At 41.6% G+C, this 24,454-nt stretch overlaps 2 protein-coding genes across 13 annotated transcripts in view; both read right to left on the bottom strand.

Annotated features, from left to right (window-relative positions):
• Window positions 1-1,768: 1,768 nt before the first annotated feature.
• Window positions 1,769-11,659, bottom strand: LOC109418987 (two pore potassium channel protein sup-9). 2 transcript variants are annotated; one of them, XM_019693222.3, is made up of 5 exons: window positions 11,380-11,659; window positions 11,109-11,302; window positions 10,658-10,940; window positions 2,365-2,743; window positions 1,769-2,299 (listed from the first exon to the last, which is right to left on the bottom strand). In XM_019693222.3, the coding sequence occupies exons 2-5, from the start codon at window positions 11,233-11,235 to the stop codon at window positions 1,967-1,969; spliced, it is 1,122 nt and encodes a 373-aa protein (XP_019548767.2). In that variant the 5' UTR covers window positions 11,236-11,302; window positions 11,380-11,659; the 3' UTR covers window positions 1,769-1,966. The 2 variants fall into 2 exon arrangements, with proteins under 2 accessions (XP_019548767.2, XP_029731246.1); XM_029875386.2 differs by lacking the exon at window positions 11,380-11,659 and having other exon boundaries at window positions 11,006-11,251.
• An 8,780-nt stretch (window positions 11,660-20,439) lies between these two features.
• LOC109399662 (1-acylglycerol-3-phosphate O-acyltransferase Pnpla3) overlaps window positions 20,440-24,454 on the bottom strand; it is a 77,101-nt gene continuing 73,086 nt past the window's right edge. For 6 of the 11 annotated variants that reach the window (XM_062855948.1, XM_062855951.1, XM_062855947.1 and 3 more), the window contains one exon: window positions 20,440-21,873. In XM_062855948.1, the coding sequence (XP_062711932.1) occupies window positions 21,524-21,873 (350 nt within the window). In that variant the 3' untranslated portion in view covers window positions 20,440-21,523. Of the gene's footprint in view, window positions 21,874-21,943; window positions 22,070-24,454 lie in introns of all 11 variants that reach the window. The other 5 variants (XM_062855950.1, XM_029875390.2, XM_029875391.2 and 2 more) reach the window with 3 other exon arrangements.

Below are 24,454 nucleotides of genomic sequence, written 5' to 3'. Positions count from 1 at the left end.
GAAAATAATTTTTTCTATGGAAAAAAAATAAAAATAAAAATATTTCAACAATAATCATAAAATCTCAAAATGTTTTAATCTCAAAAAATCCGTACCCCAAAAAGGCTTCCAGGAAAAATATAAAGAGTGGGGATGTTCAAAAATAAAAATTACAAAAAACAAAAACTGAAATTCACGAAATCGAGTATTAAAAAGAATCATCTTCCAAAACAAGTTTAAATCGATTTTAGATGACAAAAAATGATATTTAGATCAAAATTCAGATCTCAGGCGCCTGTAAACCGATTTTCAATTTTCTATTGGGGATCTTTGACCCAACTCTTCTATTTTTATTTTATAAAAAAATATGTTTGTAGGGATGCTCATTATTCCTTTCAAATGGCGTGAGTAAGGAACGGTACAGTAATGTTCCGATTTTATCACGCCCTCCACGCGTCAATCCTTCGTTTTTCATTCATTTACTGTTACATTTAAAAGCGAGTGTTTCCCCTCTGCTTTAAAATGAATGCTGAAGCGTTTTGCAACATTAACAATATTGAAAATGCGTATAGATTTTGTAGAATTTTGAACAATACTATATTACAAAATATTCTCAACTATCTTGAACATCCCTAGCAACGATCAATTATGCCTTTCGACGAACTAGCGCTCCAGTGCTCTTGTCAAGCATCCTAGAGGGTTTGGGTCTTCAGCAAAGTTGTCTAGATGGATTGGTGCTACACTTCAATGTCTTTGGTTTTGATCTAGATCTGCTGAAACTGATCTAGAATAGTTTTATCTTTCTATATGACGCTCTAGAGTTCCCGGTATGCATCCTAGATATTTGGAGTCTTCGGCAAAGTGTTTTGAATTGGTTGATATTACATTTTAACGCCTTCGATTTTTATCTGACTCTGCTGACACTGATCTAGATAAGTTTTATCTTTCAATATGACGCTTTAGTGTTTTCGATATACAAGGTTTTTTTGGTCAACCAACTGGGATCTCTTCACTAATGTCGAAATCATTTCTAAACTTTATTCACGATCAAACACTCCTCTAACACTCTTAAGGCTCAATTCTTAACTCCTATAAACACCAGCTTCTAAACACCAGCTTCTGAACACCAGCAGCCAACGATCAACCACACAGCGACACGGGCGACGACGATCGGCCGGCAAACGGACCCCGCGGACAGACAGAATGGATACCACAACAATACAACCCCGCCCCGGCGTCAATCGCGGGTCTTTTAACTTGCCGTCGCAAGAACTCATTCTCCCGATCTGAAAAGAAATAAGAGAAAAGAGAAAAGCCAAACCGGGCGTCGTCCACTCTGGCTTCATTAGTTCGGCCGCGTGACTGAGACCTTGTTGGGGTTCAGTCAGCGCTGCCGGGCGACTAACAAAAATTAAAAGAAAAACATTTCTCCGGCATTGGAGCGAGAACCAGGTCAACCAGCAACAAGCAGTAAGCATTCTCTCTGCTTGCATCGCTTGTTTCTTGGTTAACCGGCGTTGGTCTATAAACATGACCGTGAAATCCACATGTGATGTAATCCACTAATTGCGTGGAGCACCATGAGGAAATAAAGGGTCTTTCTTAGATCAATGGTGATCATTGATCTTTAGATTTATTCGATACAGGGAGGGAAATGCTTCCTTCGATCGGCAGGACCGCCACACCATTTCAATTGAATCTAATGCAATCAAATGAAATCAAATCATAAACTTTATATGTGTCGTTAAGATTACAGGACTTTTTTGTGTATGAAATAAAGTTGAGTCAATTTGTTTAATTTCATTTATTATTCAACCCGATTGCTCCCAATCTACTAATCCTAAAATTCGACATTAGTATTCTGTTTTAAAAATTTAGACCCAAAAATTACATAACTTACAATAGCATAATCTACACACGCTTGTTTTTGGCATCTGGCCTTCGATGATGATACACCTAAATGCTGCTGCCCCGTTCCCAACACCCCCTAAACGGACGCTCTTCCGCGGCTGGGCTGGAAATCGTATCGCAGCGGTGGTATCAATCCTCCTTCGTCGTCCGTTTCCATCTCGTACACGTTGTAGCGCACCGTATTGGGCGATCGCAGCTCGGCCATTTCGCAGTCCACCAACGGATAGCGGTAGCTGGCGTCCATGATGTACCCGATGCTCGTATCCGGCTGGTCGAACTTCCGCGGACAGGTGCCACAGTTGGGTCGACTTGGTCCCGACACGGATATCCGCTCGTAGCACCGGCGATCCGTGTCGCTCGAGTTTCCAGTTATGATGTCCCCGTCCAATTTGACAGCTATTTGAAGAGCCTGCGTGGTTGTCAGAACTTAGTTAGAGGTATGTTTCAAGAGCAATAATTGATAAGAATAGTTACCTGTATGGCCTGTGCCTCGTCCCGTTTCTCATCTTCGGTGTTCATGGTAACGAAGCGAAGCACCAGGAGATTCAACGAGGCAGCGACCACCGCAAGCCCGAACAGAATGAAGATCAACGCAAATGCCACGTACTCCGGTTTCTGGTTAAGGGCATTGTCCTTTTGCAACGCTACCATGTCCCCGAAGCCGATGGTTGTGAGTGTGATGAAGCAATAGTACACTGAGTCGAAGTAGGACCAGTTTTCGAACTTGCTGAACGCCGCCGCTCCACCTGCTATCGTTAGCGAGCTCAACGTTGTTACCACCAGGATCAGATCCACTTCGGAGGCGATGGCCTTCTTGCAGTTGAATGAAGTCTTCACCGCATGGACGATCACACTGAAATGAAAAGGGATGGATCAGAACATTGTAATTCCTAAGTTGAACTGGTGATGAGTCAACTGTAAGGTTCAACTAACTATTTTCGGCTACGGAGTAACTAAAGCGCTGTGCATGAACTAAGTAGACCCATATTGCCAATCTCAGACCCCCCCCCCCCCACCCTTCACCCCACAGAGTCTACCTAGTTTATGGACAGGCCCTAAAGGAATAAACGGTGTCCTTTATTAGACCAATGACTCAACCCCGTCCAGGAGAAAATTCTGAAATTCATACTTGAGGAATCTCTAAAGGATGTCTGGAGTAATCGCAGAATTGTTTGGAGGCATTCTAGAGTAAATGCTTAGAAAATCTCAGAAATATGTCTAAGATCGCAGATGAAATATCTGTATAGATTCCAGATGGAATTCCTGAAGAAACTTCAGAATTGCAGGAGGCCGTGGCTTCATAAACGGATGGTCATGTCTCATGGGTTCGATCATAGTCCCAGCACTTCATCACTTGCTCTTTCCCCGAGAGCGGCTGTTCAATGACGTAGGTTGAACTTACTTAAAGTTGCTGCATCCTGCTTTTATCAACTTCTTGACAAATGGGTAAGAGCAAGACGAAGGAACTTCGAGTAAGTTTAACCTGTTTCATTTAACGGTCGTTATTTTATCAATATCATTTAACAGAGTTATCAACGTCCGTATGCTTATTATTCTATCATGGACATAATAGAAAAGTGAAAGCAGCACGAAGACCAGTTCGATATAGTAGAATAGAATAAATTTAGGCGTTGTACAAACTGTAAGTGCAGCTGGCAGTTGTAATCGCTGACAAAAGAGCTTTAAGGTTAGGCAGTTAAGAATAACTTAAAAAAAAAAACTTTAGGAGATTCCTCAGAGATGTCCCTTGTTTCAATCATTCAGTACTTTTTTGGGTTTTTTTTTCTGGAATTGCTTCTGATATTCCTCCTATTTTGGGTTTCTTCAAGAAGTTCTAGAGTTTTTTTTTCTGAGAATCTGGAGCTTCATCGAAAATTTCTGTACGATTTCTTAAGAAGTTGCTCCTCACAGGTTCTTCAAGGAATTTCGTCTGGGATCTCCCAAAAAGTTTTGTTTGGGATTTGTTCTGCAGATCTTTCTGGAGCTCTATTAGTTGTGCCTGATGGTACTGCTCAATAAATTTCTTTTGGAATTTTTAAGATAACCCACATGCAGAACACACACGAAGAATCAACTGCAGAAATCCTTGGATAAAGTGCAGCAGAACCTGAGCTTGACTGACCGATACTCCAGTATCGCCAGATCAGGTACACTCACATAAAGAACCAATGAGATATCTGTTTGGGACTAACAGGAATCTTCAGTGTGTTAGCGTTAGTGATCTACTATTTGAAGGCGACAATGGCGTCTGCTGCATCAGCTTGCAGGTCAATGTGGGGAATGGTAAGGATTGTGATGTGCCTGCACAAGGTCATGCTGATATTATAGTAGTGGTGGGAAATCTTTAATTTTGGCACTGGGTTCACGCATTATTGGTACATGAATGCCAGGCGTAAAGTGATAGATTGTGTAAAGATTACTGTGAAACGGCACAGTTCGCTTAGTTGCATAACTTGTAGGCGTTATATGATAAATTCACACTGTGCTGTGAAAGTTGGAAGGAAGGGAAACGGGTTTTTCAATCCGTTTTTGGTTCTAGCGATGACTATGAACATAAGAATATACATGTGTGTATATAGATGAGAGAGAAAAAAAAATATAGTTGACGTAAAGTATGAGGAAAGGAACGATCCAGAGATTGAACCCAGGACCTTATTTATATGAATTAGAAGCGGTAGCCACTAGACCACCAAACCCGCTCCAGGGAGAAAGTTCGGCAGCAAATACAAAAAAAAAATTAAGAAATACCAGAAGGATCGCTTGGAGGAATTACAAGACGAAAACCTGGAGGCATCCCAAATTAGATTTCAAGGTGAACCAGACCAAACTAAAATCACGTAGGAACCTCAAAAAGAACTCCATAAGATCTCTTAGAAAGAAATAAGTTTCATGAAGGAGCTTCAGAAATAATATTATGGAAACATTCCAAGGGAAATCCATGGAAGACTTTGAATATGTTTAGAATGATTTTCTGGAGGAATTCCAGAAGATATATATTCAGGAATTCCAGATATAATGCTTCAAAAACCCTTGACAGAACTCTAGAAAACATAAAATAAGATACTGCTGAAGGGGTTGCAGAAGGATCTCCTTCAACACGCAGATAACACATTGAAAAATTTTAGAAAACTTTTGGATATGTGATATGAAATATCCTTAGGAATTCTTAAATGAAATCCTGAACAAAAACCCCAGAAGCGAGATCATGTAGAATGCTGAAAAGAACTACTGGAGGAATTCTGGATGGATATATTAGAGTAACCCCTGAAGAAACTCCATAAGGGGCTACATACTTTGCCGTACACTTAGTGCTCTGGAAAGCTTATTTGTTCACTCTAAAAACGATTTTTCGATAGAAAGCTAGGAGGTTCGAATTACATATGCTGATCAACTCAACTTGACGAAACTAATTGATGTTTGTATGTGTGTATGTATGTATACATGTATGTTTGTGCGCAAAAAAAAATTCACTCACTTTGAAGGCATTGACCCATTTTGAGGATTTTAGCGATTTGGTGCTCCGAACCAGCACAGGTGGAACTGGCCATATACAGGGGATACTCAAAATAACTGGGACAGGTAAAATTTTCACTTTTCAAAAAATGTTCAACTCGCTGTAACTTTTCGAAAAAGGCATCAAATATTCTCAAATTTTTACTGTAAGTTCGTCAAGTAGTAGTGTATCAGTGGTTCAAATTTGGAAAAGTTCGGGCCATTCTACACGAAGTTATAAAGGTTCTAGAAAAAGGTATAATTATTCGATAGCCAACTTTGAGCTGTTATATCTCCGGATTCAATGAACCGAATGCAATGAAATTTTGTTCATTTATGACTAATCAAATCAAATTGGGTTAGGGATCCATGTATGTACTAACTCTTCGAAGACTGGAAAGTGCTAGTACGCAAGGAACATACTAGAATCCTTATTGCTGAACACATGTTCCATTATTGGAATGATATTGCTGCTAATGTTAAAACCCGGGTCCTACTAGGGAGAATTTAGCAGTAAAACAAGGGTGATGCTAGGTTTCCGATGCATGGCCAATATCAGTAATATTGTTTTGTTTTCTAAAAAAAAAACAAAACAAAAACTGTATCAAAATCGATACTTTATTGCCCCTCAATGGCAATTGAGTAATGCGACATGCACTACACTAAAGATACGGGTAATGTCACAATAGATCTAAAAACTGGTCGCAGTGACAAACCCGAACAGGAATAAAAAAAAAACCCTTGAGGAATCCAAACATGAATGCTTTGCAAAATAGGTAAGGAATTATGTGAATGCCACTGGAAAGTCTACTCGAGAAATCGCAGAAAAAATATTATAGGAATCTTTAAAAGGCATAATTTTTGAATAAAAAAAAAAACACAAAAAAAATATGAAATTTAAATAACTCAACGTACATATGTACAGATGGGTATATTATTGGTTAAAATCGCTTTCGCTCTTCGCACATATGTACAACAGAGATGGTTATATTTGCGGTTTAGGGGAAGATGATATAGATCGATGAGATTAGAATTGAACCTTATGACAACTAAGTTGTCGGGTCATTAATTGGCTCGGTAGCTTAGTTGGTAAAAGCACTTGTCTAGCGAATAAGGGTCGTGAGTTCAAATCTCACCTGAGCTGTGGATTTTTTCTCAATTTAACCAATAATATACCCATCTGTGCATATGTACGTTGAGTTATTTGAATTTCATAATTTGACCACACGGATTGGTATTACAGAAAATTTGCACTTCAAGTGAGTCACAAAAAAAACAATTTCAGAAGCATGTCGCAAGCCTGGTTCTAAACCTGATCAAGATCTATAAAATTTGGGTGCCAGAGAATCAAGAAATGTGGCCAATATAATCAAAATGGTTAATATTCTTAAAGTTCATGAAATTCAAAAAGTCTTAAGCATGGATTTAAAACAAATGAACGGAGCCCCCTCCAGGTAAACTAGGTGACAATATGTCCAAAATTCTCGAAACCCCTTGTATCGGCAGCATATACCTTGCATGCGTAACATCAACAAGGAAAAAATCTACCCCATCAGAATAATTGAGAAACTATGCTGCCAATAACAATCCTGGTATGAACACCTGAAAGTTAAACACCTAAACTAAAAAAATCGGTCCAAAAAAAAAGCTCTAGCAGAAAACCCTCTTTGAATGAGTGTAATCAATTTCGTACCTTTTAATTCCGCCCTATTTTGTTTATCCTTTAACAGATACGCGTATTTCGACTACCACTTGTAATCTTCTTCAGTGTCGGTTATCATTAGAGGAGCCAGCTTTTTCTTTTGTTTTACTCACTCTCCTAAACATGCAGAAAAATGAGCGAGATGAAAGAAGAGGCAAGCTGTCCCCTCTTCCATCTGTTTCTTTCTCGTGTATGTTTAGGAGAGTGAGTAAGAGAAAAGAAAATGCTGGCTCCGCTAATGTCAGTTATCCAGTGAACAGGAGTATGATTTTTTATGTTATTATACGGTAGCCAAGATTAAGGATAAGGGTAAAAGGATTATGGGGGTTTCAGAGGGTTCCAAGAGAGTTCCCGGGAGTTCAGGACTGTTTCAGGAAGCATCTGAAAATCCTCACAGAGTTTTAATGAGTTTCTGGAGCGTTTCCGACGTTTTCAAATGCGTATTAGCTGAATTTAAGAGTACTTCAGGGGGTTTCATAGAGTTTCAGAAATGGTTTCAAGGAGCTTCCTGGAGGTTTTAAAATAATATTAAAAGGCGCCAAAGAAGCCTCTTCAGGGGTTCAGGTGCTATGAGCGGATTTTTGAAGGTTTCAGGGATATTTTAATGGATTTCGGAAGCACTTCAAGGGATTTCAGGGGTCATCAAGATCCAGGGAGTTTCCGATGGGTTTCAGAGGCATTTCGGGAAATTTCAGAGAGTTTCAGAAGTATTTCATAGCTTTTCAGATGATTTGAAGGTAGTTCCGGATTGTTTTCCAGGGGTTTCAGATGTGTGCAAGGAGTTTCAGAAGCATTTCAGAAAATTTCAAGGGGACACCAGGGGAAAATATCAGAGTTTTAGGCAATTTCAAGGAGATGTTTCTTGACGTCACAAGTTGAGGAAGTTTCAAGGGGAAAACACATTAAATTCCCTGAAACCCTCCTTAAAGTCCTATGAAGCCCTCCAAGAACCTTCCAATAAGCTTGCTGAAACCTTTCACAGTTAGTCCTACTGAAGCAGTTTGAAACCCTTCGAAAACAACCTGATGTAATCTTAATGAACCTCCCTGGCCCTGGAAACTCCTGAAAAATCTGAAACGCCGCTGGAACCTTCTTAAACGTTCCTTAAAAGGTTACATACCTTGAAAAAAAAATAAAAAAAAATATTGCATAATCCGAAAGTATAATAGCTAGACAATACACATTCCAAATTTTATAAAGATCGGAGCACTGGAACCATAGTTACAGTTCATTGTAGCGCACAGCCTCAATAAGGACAAGGCAAATCGCGAAAACTTTAAACGCGATTATATCGGAATAGTGTTTTCAAAAAGAGTCGTTACTAGATCAAGATATCTTACAAAGTAGTTGACCGATTTGAAAACACCAAAAAAAAAAACCACTAAAACCTCCTGATGCGCTCAAGAAACTCCATTAACATTCCGGAGCTCGCACGATTGACACCAGCACCAGCACCACGCTAATACTGTGTATAAAAAAAAGCGATTTTTTTCCAACGTGTTGTACAAAATACAACAGCGCAATCACTCGAGAGTTAATCGCACGTCAAATCCTCTACAACCTCCAGAAACCATTCTAGAAACTCTTAAATCTTTAATCCCCCTGGAGCCTAAAAACCATGTAGAGATACTGAAACTACTCTTAAAGCCCTGTTGAACTTCCTTAGCCAACCAACCTTTGATTCTCCGGCAACGCCTCAGACTTCTTTTAAAATTTGCCGGGAAACGCACCTGGAACCTTTTGATGCCCCCTGAAACTCGCATTTCTTAAACCTCATGGAAGATCTTGAAATCGTATTATCTGTAGACTGTTTGACTTCATGTCAAATAGTTGCCATTAAAGTCCGACATTTATCCAAGGTTACTATAATTCATGTTGTGTTGGTCATTTGTTGCGCTTGTTTTGCCAAATATTTGTCCCGTCTAATGGGACCTTCAAAAACCTAAAAGTTCCATAAATCACCCATGAAACACCTCTGCAACGCCTCAAAATTCGCCTGAAACCCTGTAGAATTTCCATAGAGCCCCACTAAAACCACGTGTAACACTTTTTAAACCTCCTCAAACACATCTGAATCTCCCCCGAACCCTTCAATGCGTCCCTTAAACGCCATGAAAACTCATAAAGTTATTTTATAATCCCTGAAACCCCTGACTATCCTCTCAAATCCTCTTGAACCGTCCTGAAACTCGTTGAAACACCTCTGGAACCCTCTGAAATCCAAAAAACTCTACAAAACCCCTCAGAAACTCCCTGGAATGCCTTGAGCTTTTTCGAATCATAATCCATAAACTTCGTAGGCTTTTTGTTGGTCATTTCAAATCTCATTTCCTCTTCGGAAGTTTTTGTTTCCATAAAGTTGAAAAACAAAAAGGTCCACAGACTTTGGCCAGATGGCCCTTCACCAGACATGTCCAAACACCGCACTGCACGGGGAGTCGATGCTCAAACACACCACCGTGGGTGCCAAGCCACCACCTAGCTCTCCGTGTTTCAGAACGAACACGCACCGTGTCTGGCTCAACACCGGTGTCGGTGGCGGTGCTCAGGCACTGGGCACGGTGTTTGAAGCTTCGGGTAACACGGAGCCCGAGTGTTTCCGATTATGCAAAACACTCGTGCGAGTTCAAGCGCTCGGTGCCGTTCATTCTCCAGCACCAGTTGCAAATGCTGCTGGTCGACGACGAGAGTGAAGTACTTGGCGGCTCCTTTTGTGTCTTTCCCGTCCCTTCTGACTCAGTGGCTCTGATGCAGCCAAGCTACCAGACACTGTGGCCGAGCTCACTGCTTTGGTGTTTCATACAATCGGAAACACTCGGCCTCCGTGCCTAACCAAAACTGAAACACGGAGCCGAAACTGAGGCTCGAGTTATAACACCGACACGAGTGTTTCGCCAGTCGCACTGCGTGTTCATCAGTAGAAGCTGAACGAAGGTGGTGATATGAACACACACGGTGGTGTGTTTATGGGCAAACACGCCAGCGATGCGGCACGGTTTGGTGTTTTGCCCATGTCTGCCCTTCACACTTAGAATCAATGTAGTGTATGACGTCTCCTTTCATCACCTATCTGATGCCGATCATCACCGTATGGCGAATCTTCCGATATCACCGTGGAATTCAAATCTCCGTTTAAAGAATAGTTCATCTCAGAATTGTGCCAAGGAGTGCATTTTTGTAAAAAAAAAATATAAATTAATACAAAAGTTTGACCACTAAATGTTAAAATGTAAATGTCTAAAGGTTTAGAAAAGAACCAACCAAAAGTAGATTTAGAGACTCCGTCAAAAATATTTCAAGAAGATCCACCATAATCTTATAAAAATTCAATATACTCATTCTCCCAGAAATAACTGTTGACAATGTCTTCGAGACTACTACCAGTGATATTTTTAAAGTGTGTTGGGTCTTTAAAGATTGCCTGTTTTAAAAATTAAATTTTGTACAATGAAGTGTTACTTTTTCAAAATTTGATAATCTTTTTTACTGAAAACCCAATTTATCATGACCGTCCAACAGCATCATAAACAAAATTTAACAAAATACTCCGGCGAAAGGAGTACATACACTCACCTGCTCAACCTGTTGACCCGTTCGCCAATGCTCTGGAACATAACGAGTCCCAGCGGAATCCCAATGGCGGCGTAGCACATGGTGAAGATCTTCCCACTGACGGTCGACGGCGTCGAATGCCCATACCCGATGGTGGTCAGCACCGTTGTAGCGTAGTAGAAAGCTCCGGAAAATTTCCACTGTTGCCCGGCTTTGTGCGGCTCGGACTTCATGATGACTGTTTCTATCACCTTGAAGTCCTCGGCCGATATGTTGTACCGCGAGATGAGTACATTTTCGATTGCTGAAAATTTTACGTAACTATTAGAACACTGCGTATGCATCAGGATTAAACATCAACACACTTACATGCGATTGGTTAACTGATGAAACAAAAAGGAATCAACTTAGAAAGTATCATGCAATAAAAACGATGAAATCGAAAGAAATTAGGCAAAACTCATGTCGTTACCACTAAGGGCCTTCCAGCGTTTCTTCTCTGTTTCCGACTCGAGGGCATCGAACACGGCTGCCCCAATTAGTAAATAGGTAAAGGTACACACAATCAGCGAAATAGTCCGGACATTTTGCTTCTTCATTGCTTTCGCTATCTAGTAGCTATTAATTGCAAAGCAGGTTTAGGCGGATCTGCAGAAGGAAGGCGACCTGGAAGAAAAGTAAACATGGTTTTAATGAGATCATAATTGAGAAAATTTTCCTCTTCATCGAACAGTGGTGCTTACGTGAAAGATGATGATGATAATACTAAACAAACTCCAAAAATGGCAGGTGCCCAAGTACTCAGGCAGGAAAGCGACGAAAGCAAATTCCTTGCATTCAATATCCTTCGCGGCGTTCGTCGGAGTCGAACAGCAGTTGTTTTAGGTTTTAGCTAAGCATTTTGGCACACTTCGGGACACCAGAGGACCGGATTTGGCACACACGACGAGTAGTGGACGTCGAGCCACCGCCACACTTCTTGCTCGCTACGATGCAGATAATTTATCGATCGATTTTCTTCGATTCGGGTTTCTTTTTCTTCTGCTCTTCTGACAGAAAGGACCTCCCCGAAGGATGGGAATGTCATCGGTTTGACGTTTTTCGCTGATTTAGTGGTTGGGGATGTGATGTGCCAGAAGGATACTGATTTGGCGCGAGATTGTGTAGCGCAAGAGTGCGCATGTGCCAAATGAGCCATGTGCCTTTTTTGGCACAATCATATGGCCTCGACCAATGAGAGCTGTACTGGACTATGCGAATTAGTTGAAAACACAGGTTTGCTCGTAATTGAAAATTTACCTTCTATGTTCGAGGTGGTATCAATTAACAATTTAACCCTGCCTCCTCCTCATCACATTATTTCGCGGTAAATGTGTTTTTTTTTTTTTTTGTACGAGCTGTTTCTGTCCTACTTTCTTAATGTACGAAAGTACAGATATTCAGATTGTTCCTCTAAATACGGAAACGAAATAACAAAAAAGAAACAAAATTGATACCCAAATTGCTCTTAAAATAAGCGAAAATTCGTGTTAGTAAATGCGTTAAAGCAGGGGTTTTCAGATCGTCTACCAGGAGGCTCCATCGAACAATTTCCAGCAGCAAATGAAGGGGTAGGAGTCGCGTGGTTGTTTAATGGGATGATTCCATATAGCCAGCGCGCAATTGCTTAAATTCTGTGCGCTTCAAATTAGATAATCTTTCCAAATGTGAAAAATCGTCGTTTTTCACGCTTTTCTTTCGACAATATAAGCCGCACTTGGACTTATCCTGCTCAGTTTTAGTTCTAGTTTGCTTGCATCTCGCGAAAACCTACACAATATGATGGAATCATGTGAAGGCGTTTTGCCCCCGGGGGACGTTATGCCCGCACTGCCCATATTCGTATAGTCGATGTAAGCGCCACTGTACTTTTCAACATGCTTTTGGAATTTAACAATGAATAAATTTCAGATGTTGTGATCTATTCTATTTTATTTTCTATTCTAGTGCTTGCACAGCCAGTATTGAAAAGCATCCTGGAAATATCAAAATTTCTTCTGGTATTTTCATGTCAGCATCAATATTTGTAGCACATCATAGATGTGACATAAATATTAAAATGGCCAGGCCCACTGTGCAGACTATTGGATTGAAAGATAATTCAAAAATATAAGGCAATCAGGTTATCCACTTATGAATGACATGATTGACAAACCTTTTTGAATTGAATGAAGGATGAAACGGGGACAACCGTACCAACCGTTTCGGTGTAGGGGAATGGTGTTTGAACATAGAATCGTGGGGAGTGGTGCAGCTAAGAGGGTTAATGCACACTCCGTTATGGTTGACATCTCTTCTCCTGGGATGGGGCACAGGCATTTGTCCATGTGTCCTGCTTTTAAGCCTAGGCTTAAGCGCCATTACTCGCTCTCTGAAACGAAAAAGAAAGAGTAATGGTCCCATTCCCGAATAGAAAAATAATCCCATATAAAAAAGCACAACCAAAATAGGAAATTAGTACAAATATGTTAGTCTATCAAGAAACATGAAATGATAATTTTAGAAGTTCCTACCTCATGCTTCCACGGGTCAAGCGATGACAAAGACCGCCAGCTAAGAGTTGTGTGCTTAGCTGGTGGTGCAGCCTGGGCACTGTTGTCCTTCTGACTTCAGCTAGATTGAGGAAGTACGACCCGAGCGTCTGTTCACCAAGGAGGTGCGGCTCAAACAGCGTCTGTTCTGGCATCCAGCGGCTGAGTAGGAAACGCTGCACCACGCCCAGCTAGATCCAAGGTGGTAGCCCCATCAGCGTGGTCGTCCCAGTGTTGGTTGGGACCAGAGATGCCAGATATACAGATTTTTCTGTATTATACAGATGTTTGTTTGTTGCATAGAAGAGACAAGATACAGAGTACAGAAAAATACAGATTTTTGAAATATGATACAAATTTCTCCAGAAAGCATAAAATTTGAAGTTATTTTCAATAAATTCAATGAAACCTTTTTGAATTTCTGCTTAATCTTAGAAGAATTTATGAAAATTTGTGCATTTTCACACATGTTTTACAAAAATAAATACCAGTAAAAATTAAACACCGTCAAAAAGTAGAATGTTTTCATTAGTTTCTATTGAAATCTGGTACTCTCGGTGTCTGCTATACCCTCAAATACGGCGATACAGAAAAATCTGTATTGATACAGATTTTTGTAGAAATAATCTGGCATCTCTGGTTGGGACGTTAAACAGAACTGGCACTCCAGCGAGACAGGAGTGTTGGCGTATGCCCAATAAGCCACCCGTAAAAATCCCCATTGCGAATAACATAGGAGAAAATACGACTCGATACAATCGGCAAAGACCCACGCGACAAAATAAGGACTACGATTGGAAAGTTGGAACATGGAATTGCAAGTCACTAGGTTTCGCAGGATGTGACAGGATAATCTACGACGAACTACATCCCCGCAACTTCGACATCGTGGCGTTGCAGGAACTTTGTTGGACTGGACAGAAAGTGTGGAAAAGCGGGCATCGAGCGGCTACCTTGTACCAAAGCTGTGGCACCACCAATGAACTGGGAACAGGATAGTGTTGGGCAAGATGCGACAACGTGTGATCGGGTGGCAGCCGATCAACGCAAGAATGTGCATGTTAAGAGTTAAAGACCGTTTCTTCAACTACAGCACCATCAACGTCCACTGCCCACATGAAGGGAGACCCGATGACGAGAAAGAAGCGTTCTACGCGCAGTTAGAGCAAACATACGATGGTTGCTCGCCGCGTGGCGTGAAAATCGTTGTCGGCGACATGAACGCGCAGGTAGGAAGGGAGGAAATATACAGACCGGTAATCGGGCGAAACAGCCTGCACGCTGTATCGAATGATAACGGCCAGCGATGCGTAAACTTTGCAGCCTCCCATGGTATGGTAGTCCGAAGCACCTTCTTCCCCCGCAAAGATATCCATAAAGCCACCTGGAGATCACCCGACCAACAAACAGAAAATCAAATCGACCACGTTCTAATCGACGGTAAATTCTTCTCAGATATAACCCATGTCCGCACATACCGCAGTGCGAATAAAGATTCGGATCACTACTTAGTCGCTGTATGCATGCGCTCAAAACTTTCGACAGTTATCACCATGCGTTGAAGTCGAACGCCGCGGCTCAACATCGAGCAACTTCGTAACGTAAAAGTGGCTCAAGACTACGCGCAGCAGTTAGCAGTGGCCCTACCAACGGAAGAGCAGCTTGGCGCAGCTACACTTGAAGATGGCTGGAGGGACATCCGATCCGCCATAGGTTGTACCTCGGTTACAGCACTAGGCTTCGCGACTCCGAATCACAGAAACGACTGGTACGACGGCGAATGTGAACAGTTGAAAAACGAGAAGAATGCAGCACGGGCGAGAATGCTGCAACACCGCACGAGAGCGAATGAGGCACGTTACAAACAGGCGCGGAACAGGCAGAACTCACTCTTCCGGATGAAGAAGCGCCAGCAGGAAGAACGAGATCGCGAAGCGATGGAAGAGCTGTACCGCGCTAAGGACACACGAAAGTTCTACGAGAAGCTGAACCGCTCGCAAAGAGGCTTTGTGCCACAAGCCGAGATAATCACGGGAATATTCTCACGAGCGAGCGTGAGGTGGTTGATAGGTGGCGGCAGCATTACGATGAACACCTCAATGGCGACGTTGCAAGTACCGTAGGTGGCGTGATAACAGATCTTGGAGTATGTGCACAGGACGAAAGACTTCCGGCCTCTGACCTTCAAGAAATTGAGGAGGAGGTTGGCCTGTTGAAAAACAACAAAGCCGCTGGAGCAGATCAACTACCAAGCGAGCTTCTAAAATATGGTGGAGAAGCACTGGTGAGTGTTCTACACTGGATCATTACCAAGATTTGGGAGGAGGAAGTATTACCGGAGGAATGGATGGAAGGTATTGTGTTTCCCATCTACAAAAAGGGCGACAAGTTGGATTGCGGAAACTACCGCGCGATCACACTACTGAGCGCTGCCTACAAAATACTCTCTCAAATTTTTTGCCGCCGTCTACCACCGATTGCAAGAGAGTTTGTGGGGCAATATCAGGCTGGATTTATGGATGAACGCGCTACAACGGACCAGATGTTCGCCATCCGCCAGGTGTTGCAGAAATGCCGCGAATACAACGTGCCCACACATCACTTGTTCATCGATTTCAAATCGGCGTATGATACAATCGATCGAGAACAGCTATGGCAGATTATGCACGAATACTTATTTCCGGATAAACTGATACGGTTGATCAAGGCGACGATGGATCAAGTGATGTGCGTAGTTCGAGTATCAGGGACACTCTCGAGTCCCTTCGAATCTCGCAGAGGGTTACGGCAAGGTGATGGACGTTCATGCTTACTGTTCAACATTGCTTTAGAGGGTGTTATAAAGAGATCGGGAATTTGGGAGTGAAACGATTTTCACGAAGTTCGTTCAGCTATTTGGTTCGCTGATGATATTGATATTATAAAGAGCTCGCAAATTTGAGACAATGGCGGAAACGTACATCCGACTAAAGAGTGAGGCCAGGCGAATCGGACAAGTCATTAATGTGTCAAAGACAAAGTACAGTCGAGTCTCTTACTAAACGAATTCCTATTAAACGGACTCCTATTAAACGAACTCCTACTAGACAGGGGTGAGCGTTATAGGAGACTAAGAGCTTATGGGATTTCGGCATTTTGGGGGTGTGGCCTATTATCTCGGGTGTGTTAAGAGTTAACGCAATACTTTCTTCGGCAAAGTTTTAGGGCTTGATAAGATCTACCATTTAGAACTTTGGTTCATATGATTAGTTGGCAATTTGGCCGCTAGAGGGACCATCAACAATCTGATGCTAAATTGCACTACGGGAACCATATCAGGTTGTCAAGCAAACGTTACGATATGCGACAGCTCAAGAACCTGATAATTTGGAAGGTTAGTGTCTTCGGGAAAGTTGTTGGGTACGCCAATAACTTACTGACGATGCGTTGCGAAGTTCGAAATTCCTCCACTGGGCGGCGCTAGTGAGCAAGTAAAATTTCAAAACCTCATATCTCAGAATCCCGATAACTTAGGAAGATGGTGTCTTCGGCAAAGTTGATCAGTATGACATAAACTTACATAAAAATAAACACTTGTTTCGCAATTCTGCCACTAGGCGGCGCTAGTGAACATGCAAATTTTAGAAATCTCATAGCTCAGAATCCTGATAATTTATAAAGTTGGTGTCTTCGGCAAAGCTGATCAGTATAACATAAACTTACATAAAAATAAACACTTGTTTTGCAATTCTGCCACTAGGCGGCGTTTACCGGGTTTTTTCGTCTTTTTTCGATTTTTTTGGCGGTTTTTCGGCTTGGCAAAACTAGTGTCGCTCCCCCCGATAACTTAGAAAGTTGGTGTCTTCGGAAAAGTTTATCAGAATGACAAGAACTTACATAAAAATAAACACTTGGTTCAAAATTCTGCCACTAGGAGGCGCTAGTGAACTTTCAAATTTTAGAAATCTCATAGCTCAGAATCCTGATAATATAGGAAGTTGGTGTCTTCGGCAAAGTTGATCAGTATGGCATAAACTTACATAAAAATAAACACTTGTTTCAAAATTCTGCCACTAGGCGGCGTTTACTGCTTTTTTCGTATTTTTTCGACTTTTTTGGGGGTTTTCGGCTCAGCAAAACTAGTGTCGCTCCCCCCGATAACTTAGAAAGATGGTGTCTTTGGCAAAGTTGATCAGAATGACATAAACTTTCATAAAAATAAACAATTGTTTCGCAATTCTGCCGCTAGGCGATGCTAGTGAACATACAAATTTTAGAAATCTCATAGCTCAGAATCCTGATAACTTAGAAAGTTGGTGTCTTTGGGAAAGTTGATCAGAGTGACATAAACTTACATAAAAATAAACACTTGTTTCGCAATTCTGCCACTAGGCGGCGCTAGTGAACATGCAAAGCCGAAAAACCTCCAAAAAAGTCGAAAAAAGACGAAAAAACCCGGTAAACGCCGCCTAGTGGCAGAATTGCGAAACAAATGTTTATTTTTATGTAAGTTTATGTCATACTGATCAACTTTGCCGAAAACACCAACTTCCTAAGTTATCAGAATTCCGAGCTATGAGATTTCTAAAATTTACAAGTTCACTAGCGCCTCCTAGTGGCAGAATTTTGAAACAAGTGTTTATTTTTATGTAAGTTCATGTCATACTGATCAACTTTGCCGAAGACACCATCTTTCTAAGTTATCGGGATTCTGAGATATGAGGTTTTGAAATTTTACTTGCTCACTAGCGCCGCCCAATGGAGGAATTTCGAACTTCGCAACTCATTGTCAGTAAGTTATTGGCGTACCCAACAACTTTCCCGAAGACACTATCCTTCCAAATTATCAGGGTCTTGAGCTGTCGCATATCGTAACGTTTGCTTGACAACCTGATATGGTTCCCGTAGTGCAATTTAGCATCAGATTGTTGATGGTCCCTCTAGCGGCCAAATTGCCAACTAATCATATGAACCAAAGTTCTAAATGGTAGATCTTATCAAGCCCTAAAACTTTGCCGAAGAAAGTATTGCGTTAACTCTTAACACACTCGAGATAATAGGCCACACCCCCAAAATGCCGAAATCCCATAAGCTCTTAGTCTCCTATTAAGCGGATTCCTATTGCGCCCCCCGACCAGTGATCTTATAAGAGTCTCGACTGTACATGATGACAAAGGGCTCCAGGGAGGAATCATCGCGCCCGCCACCCCGAATTTTTGTCGACGGTGATGGAATCGAGGCGGTTGAAGAATTCGTGTAGAGGAATGTGGGGTAATATGCCATTTTTCAAACTTTCATCATTTTCAATGATTTATAGCCTCATTTGTTAGGTTTTCAAAGTGGTAACAGCAACTAGACAATATTTGCACAATGCTTCAGCAAAAATATTCACTAAACTATTGCATTTTCATCTATTTTTAGCAATTTAAAAAACTGCTTCGTAAAACGGAAGTGGTGCAAAAAGGCCATCTGCCATGGGGTAAGATGCCACTTCATGAAAACATTCAAAAATTACGTCCATTAGTTTTGACCGCCGACAACGATACCATTCAGACACGCATTATGGCAGGAAATCGGGCTTACTTTGGACTGCGCAGAACTCTACGATCAGTTGTCAGCCACCGTCTGATCTGTTCGGACGCTTTTGTCGCAGAGCAGGCTCTCGCTTTCAATACGCGGTGAAGCATAAAACAGTTTCTCGATTAGAAACTCAAACTGGACATTGCTTCTATTAATCTCCAACTTCACACTATCCGCAACTGCGTGCTTATCGAGATGTGTAGTCTGGATGCAGCCGAAAGCATAGCATTGACCCATCATCTCAAACACGTAATTGTTTCCGAGATGAAGGGTTTCAACATTCCCGTTTACGTTGGGGATAGTGCAAATAATGTTCGCATCCTTGACCTCCCACCCGCCGTACCGTATGCAATAGTTGTCGAACATATGCAACAGTACGGAAAAATAAAGTCAGTGGCGCGAGAACTTTGGAAAAAGTTCTTTCCCGGTGTTCCAAACGGCGTTCGCGTGGTGAGGATTGAACTCGCCAAGCATGTGCCGTCATTCATACAAATAGCTGATCACGTCACAATGCCTAGGTGCGCATGGACCTATAAATAAATAAACTAATAAAAAAAAGGTCAGCTATCGTTCGCAAATTGCAACATGTCGCCGCTGTCAGCGTAAAGCACACCCTAGAAAAAAGTGCTCGGAAGTATCAGCCGAAGATAAAGGGAACCAAACAATCAGCAAACAGTCACCGATTGCACACTGCGAAGCTGACAAGCAGATGGAAGTATCTAACGAAATGGATTCAGAGCACCAACAACGGGAACAGCAGAAACAGCGTTATGTGAGAAGTACTGCCACATCGTCCATAAAATCAACGCCAAGGAAGAAGCAAGTCATGCGCGCGATTGAACAGAATCAGAAAATTACAAGAACAAAGCCAATAATAGAATATCATCGAACGAACAACGATAGGATTGACGCTATTATCGTATGTCGATAGTGATTCGGACAACGGCCCAGATCCGGCTAAAGATGACATCGACGGTTGGGTTTTGAAATTAAGTAAGCGATCTAGGAAGCAATAGAAGCGCGTTGCAGAATTATTGAATACTAAGAGATTGAATTGTATGTAGTTTTTTGTTTAGTTTTAAGAGATATGAATGCACCCTTGGTGTAAAATGTCGTAAAAAAAGAACTCTACGATCGAATAAAGTTCGCCGTAACACGAAGTTAACTATCTACAAAACGCTGATTAGACCGGTCGTCCTCTATGGACACGAAACATGGACCCTACGTGCAGAGGACCAACGCGCCCTTGGAGTTTTCCAACGGAAGGTGTTGCCATCTACGGCGGAGTGCAGATGGAAGATGGGACTTGGAGAAGGCGAATGAACCACGAGCTGAATCAGCTGCTGAGAGAACCAACCATCGTCCACACCGCGAAAATCTGGAGGCAACGGTGGGCGGGTCACATCATCAGGATGTCGGATAGCAACCCAACTAAAATGGTTCTCGAGAGTCATCCGACCGGTACAAGAAGACGTGGTGCGCAGCGAGCTAGGTGGGTCGACCAAATGGAGGACGATCTGTGGACTCTACGCAGAGTGCGGAACTGGAGTCATACAGCCATGTGGACCGAGTGGAACGGAGACGGCTACTATGTCCAGCAGAGGCCACCTAGGCCTTAGCCTGATCGGTAAGGTAAGTAATGATTTCTTTCCTCACGAAATAGCTTTAACAAAATTTTATATAATTAGAAAATTTTATTTCATCGTAAAATAGTCGCATTAAATATAAATAATGGATCTGCGGTTATATCACCGTCTATGTTTCTTCGTATGCTGCATAAATATAAATTATAAAACAAACCAAATAAAGCCTTTTCTTTATCCTAAAACGAACGCAATTTTTTGTTTCATTGCCTTCTACTACAAATCATAAAACACGAGACACAGTTTCAATTGATTAAAAAAAATGCTAACACAATAACTCATAAAAATAAAATAACCACTAGGTACTAGGCACACTAGAACTTCTCGTTCCATCCTTTTCTGGAGTTGAACTGTAAACCCGCGCTCCTGCTCGGTACACATTGGGCTACTCTCTCGCTATTCAATTTGCTCTACTGCTAAGGTACAATGGTTTCGTTTGATTAGGATTTCCGTTTCACTTGCAACGTTTCTACTAGCCTACGATTACGACTTTTCGTTGTTTTCGGAGTGTGGCTCTCTCTCTCTCTCTGTGGCTTTAATTAGACTGGACCTCGGATTAGAAGGGGAAACTCTCCCGATTGCACAGCCTTTGACAAGTTTCCACTTTCGTAACTTTTTTTTTCTCTCGAAATCTTCACATTACAGTTTCCAGTTTTCATGTTTTTTTTTAATAAGACACAATACGATTTGGTTCGGTTAATCTAATTGATGAAATGGTTGATCAGCTTTCTCACATTCACACATACTTTTCCTACTGTGTTTCTTAATTTTCAGAATCGCACCTAATGATCGTTTTGGGGGATGATAGAGTCACATAGGTTCCTGCCTAATGTTTCTCCTACTGGTACGCAGTCCTTCGTATCCGTAAGCATTCGATTTCAATAAAAACGCACAACTCATAGTTGTGGGATAATTATTCAATATTCCTTACATACATCAATGAACACAAACACACACATGCATACATTGAACAGCAAAGATTCTCGCACGTTGCATCACTTTTGGGTTTGCTTGCTATGGTAACTTTCCGTTAATGCGCTAATATCATCATGGTGCACTTGTCACACGCATGTCCCCGTGTGTTGGCGACATAAGCCCCGCCCACACGGAGCGTATCACATTTCTACTATCGAGTAAGCCGGCGGCGGTTTGCTGAGCAGGAGCGTGGTGGCTTCCGAAAGCAAGGCCTGTTGCTGGTCCGCTTCCGGTTGTAGGTACAAGGTGTCGTCGATGCTGCCGGTGTCGTCACTGGGAAGCTCTTCGATCTGCAGCTGCTGCCACTGCTGGAGAGCCGTCGAGGTTGCCACCGGGTCGAGGGAATGGTTCTGCTCGAGCTGATGACCGTAGTGGTGGTGGTGCCGATAGTGGTGCATGTGGGGGTGCTGGTTCGGGTACAGGCATGGTTCGATCAACTCATCGAGATCCATCAGGCCGTCTCGATCGTACGTTTCGGTGTAGAGGAAATCTGCGAATGGGGAAAAAGGAGGCTGGTTGTAGTTTCTACCGCTAGGGGCCGGATTTGCGTTGAAAAGTACATAGACACATGCAACGGTTCGACACACAATATCGGCGCTTAGAGGCTGATGCTGACGCGGATGGCTGGAGCCCGATTGGGATGCTAACGGCTCAAAGACTCCGTGCCGTGGATTGTGGTTTACAATCTGCAAGAATAAGCTCGGTGAAGGTCGATTCAACGGAAGGCGACGGGCATGCTGTAGTTGTCAATGTTAAACTAGCGCTACCTTTGGATGTTTTCAGAGCCTTAATTCCTAGCCTATGAGCTACGTCTCATGGAAGAACGCTGGGTTCATGAGAATGTACATACCAAATTGTAGAACGGGAAACGACAGAGAAGGTTTTTCACATGTACTGTGATTGAACAGATTGTTCAATTGTAATTTCATGTATGGCAAGATCAGTTCAACCAGTCAGTGTTGATCACGGATTTGTTAGTTCTACAGAATTCTTAGCATAACCATCATATCATTCGAAAGTAGATATAACTGCAATCAGGAAGGTTTTAAATGAATCTGTTGTTTGATTATATAAATATGTTTACTCATCGTTATTTTTATCGTTATCGTTTATCGAGAAGTGTGTGTATATTATAGTGGCTTTGGGACAGAAGGTCGAAGGACAAATGGTCGAAGGACAAAAGGTCGAAGGACAAAAGGTCGAATGGACAAAAGGTCGAAGGGACAAAAGGTCGAATGGGACAAAAGGTCGAATTTTAGTAGACCAATTTACCAGCTGGTATTTCTCGCTTATAAGACAAACATTTTTGAGAAGTCTTTGTTGCCGCTCATTGAAAGAAACATTGTAGTGCTGTTATAGAATTTATATGCATTTCAGTCACTAACATTTCCATAGGAAATTTTTCCTTCTTTTGTTTGTAGGCTGTTCTTTCAAATTCTGTTAAAGTTGTATTTATTTAATGACAATTTTGTTTAGTTTTTTGTTCAGGAATCTTTCCTTCTTAAATTTATAGGCTGTTCTTTTAACTTTTGTTAGTGAAATAATTATTGACTCCTTTTTCAATCAGAAATTTTGCCTTCTTTTCAATATCTGTTCTTTCTAACTGTACTGCAGAAACATTCATTAACTACTTGTGCTTAGTGATCATCCCCTCTTGGAGTGATAGGTAGATCCTAATAATTATACTGTATAAGTAAACAATTTCATTTTGTTTGCTCATACAGGCGTTACGCCAAAAATTGAGAATTTTCGATCTCCCTCTCCCTGTCCTATACTAACTATATTGCTTGCTACACTTTTGCAAACCATCACCCCCTGGGTATTATAGGGGTGATCCCCTCGTGACGTACTTCATGGATCACCACTATAATACCCAGAGATTTGTCCTTTTCTAATTTATAGACTGCTTGACTTTATTTAATCGCAATAATGATTGAAATTTCAAATGAGAATATTCCGATCTATGATTCATCCTTCTTCAACCCATAGGCTGTTCTTTCAAGGAATCAGAGATGGCATGCTCCTCAGTGCAAAACGTGTGAAGAGAAAACATACACTCTACACACGACTTTCAACGAGAGCGAGGGTGAACTACGCAACTTTTTTCACACACAAACCACCCGCTCACCCTCAAAATGAGTGCTCAAACAAATGTTACCACAAACATGTTTTTTTTTCAGTTTCTGCGTGCACATTTTGTGCGCGCAGAAAATGTGCACACAAAAATTCGTGTTGAGATCGCACTCAGTCGTGCTTCCAGTGCAATACTGTGTGTACCACAGGAGTATAAAAGTACTTGCTTGTCTAAGATATCAAATAAATCACAGACAAATAGATGTGACACTAACGAAATTTCAATCTCATATATCTCATGATTCTGATTACTTAGAAAGTTGGTGTCTTCGGCAAAGTTGTTTGACTGGTCAAGGACTAACCGAGAATAAGATTTAAGATTCAAAATTCCACCGCTAGGCGGTGCTAGTGAGCTAAAAAGTTTTGTTTTTCATAAATATCAGGAAAATTTGTCAAAATATGCAACTAGCGCCGCGTAGCTGTTGAAACTTGAACCAAACGGTAATTATTCTGAAAGCCCTTGATCTACCAAACCATATTGCCGAAGACACCATCTTTCTACAAAATGAGGATGCTGAGATATGCGAAATTTAAAATTTGTTTGCTCTCTAGCGCCGCCTAGTGGTAGAATTTTAAATCTTAAGTCTTATTATCGGTTAGCCCTTGACCAGCCAAACAACTTTGCCGAAGACACCAACTCTCTAAGTAATCAGGATCATGAGATATATGAGATTGAAATTTCGCTAGTGTCACATCTACTTGTCTGTGATTTATGTGATATCTTAGACAAGCAGATGCAACACTGACAAAATTTCCATTCCATATATCTCAGGAACCTGATTACTTAGAGAGTTGGTTTCTTCGGCAAAGTTGTTCAGCTGGTCAAGGGCTTTCAGAATATGGGCCGTGTGATTTGTGATTTCACCGCTAGGCGGCGCTAAATAGCGTACAAATTTTACATTTCACATATCTCAGCATTCTGATTCTTTAGAAAGATG

This window comes from Aedes albopictus, chromosome 3 (genome assembly GCF_035046485.1).
Source record: "Aedes albopictus strain Foshan chromosome 3, AalbF5, whole genome shotgun sequence".
Classification (NCBI taxonomy): domain Eukaryota; kingdom Metazoa; phylum Arthropoda; class Insecta; order Diptera; family Culicidae; genus Aedes; species Aedes albopictus.
Note: the sequence above shows the minus strand (reverse complement) of the source record. Positions and strands in the feature narration are given on the sequence as shown.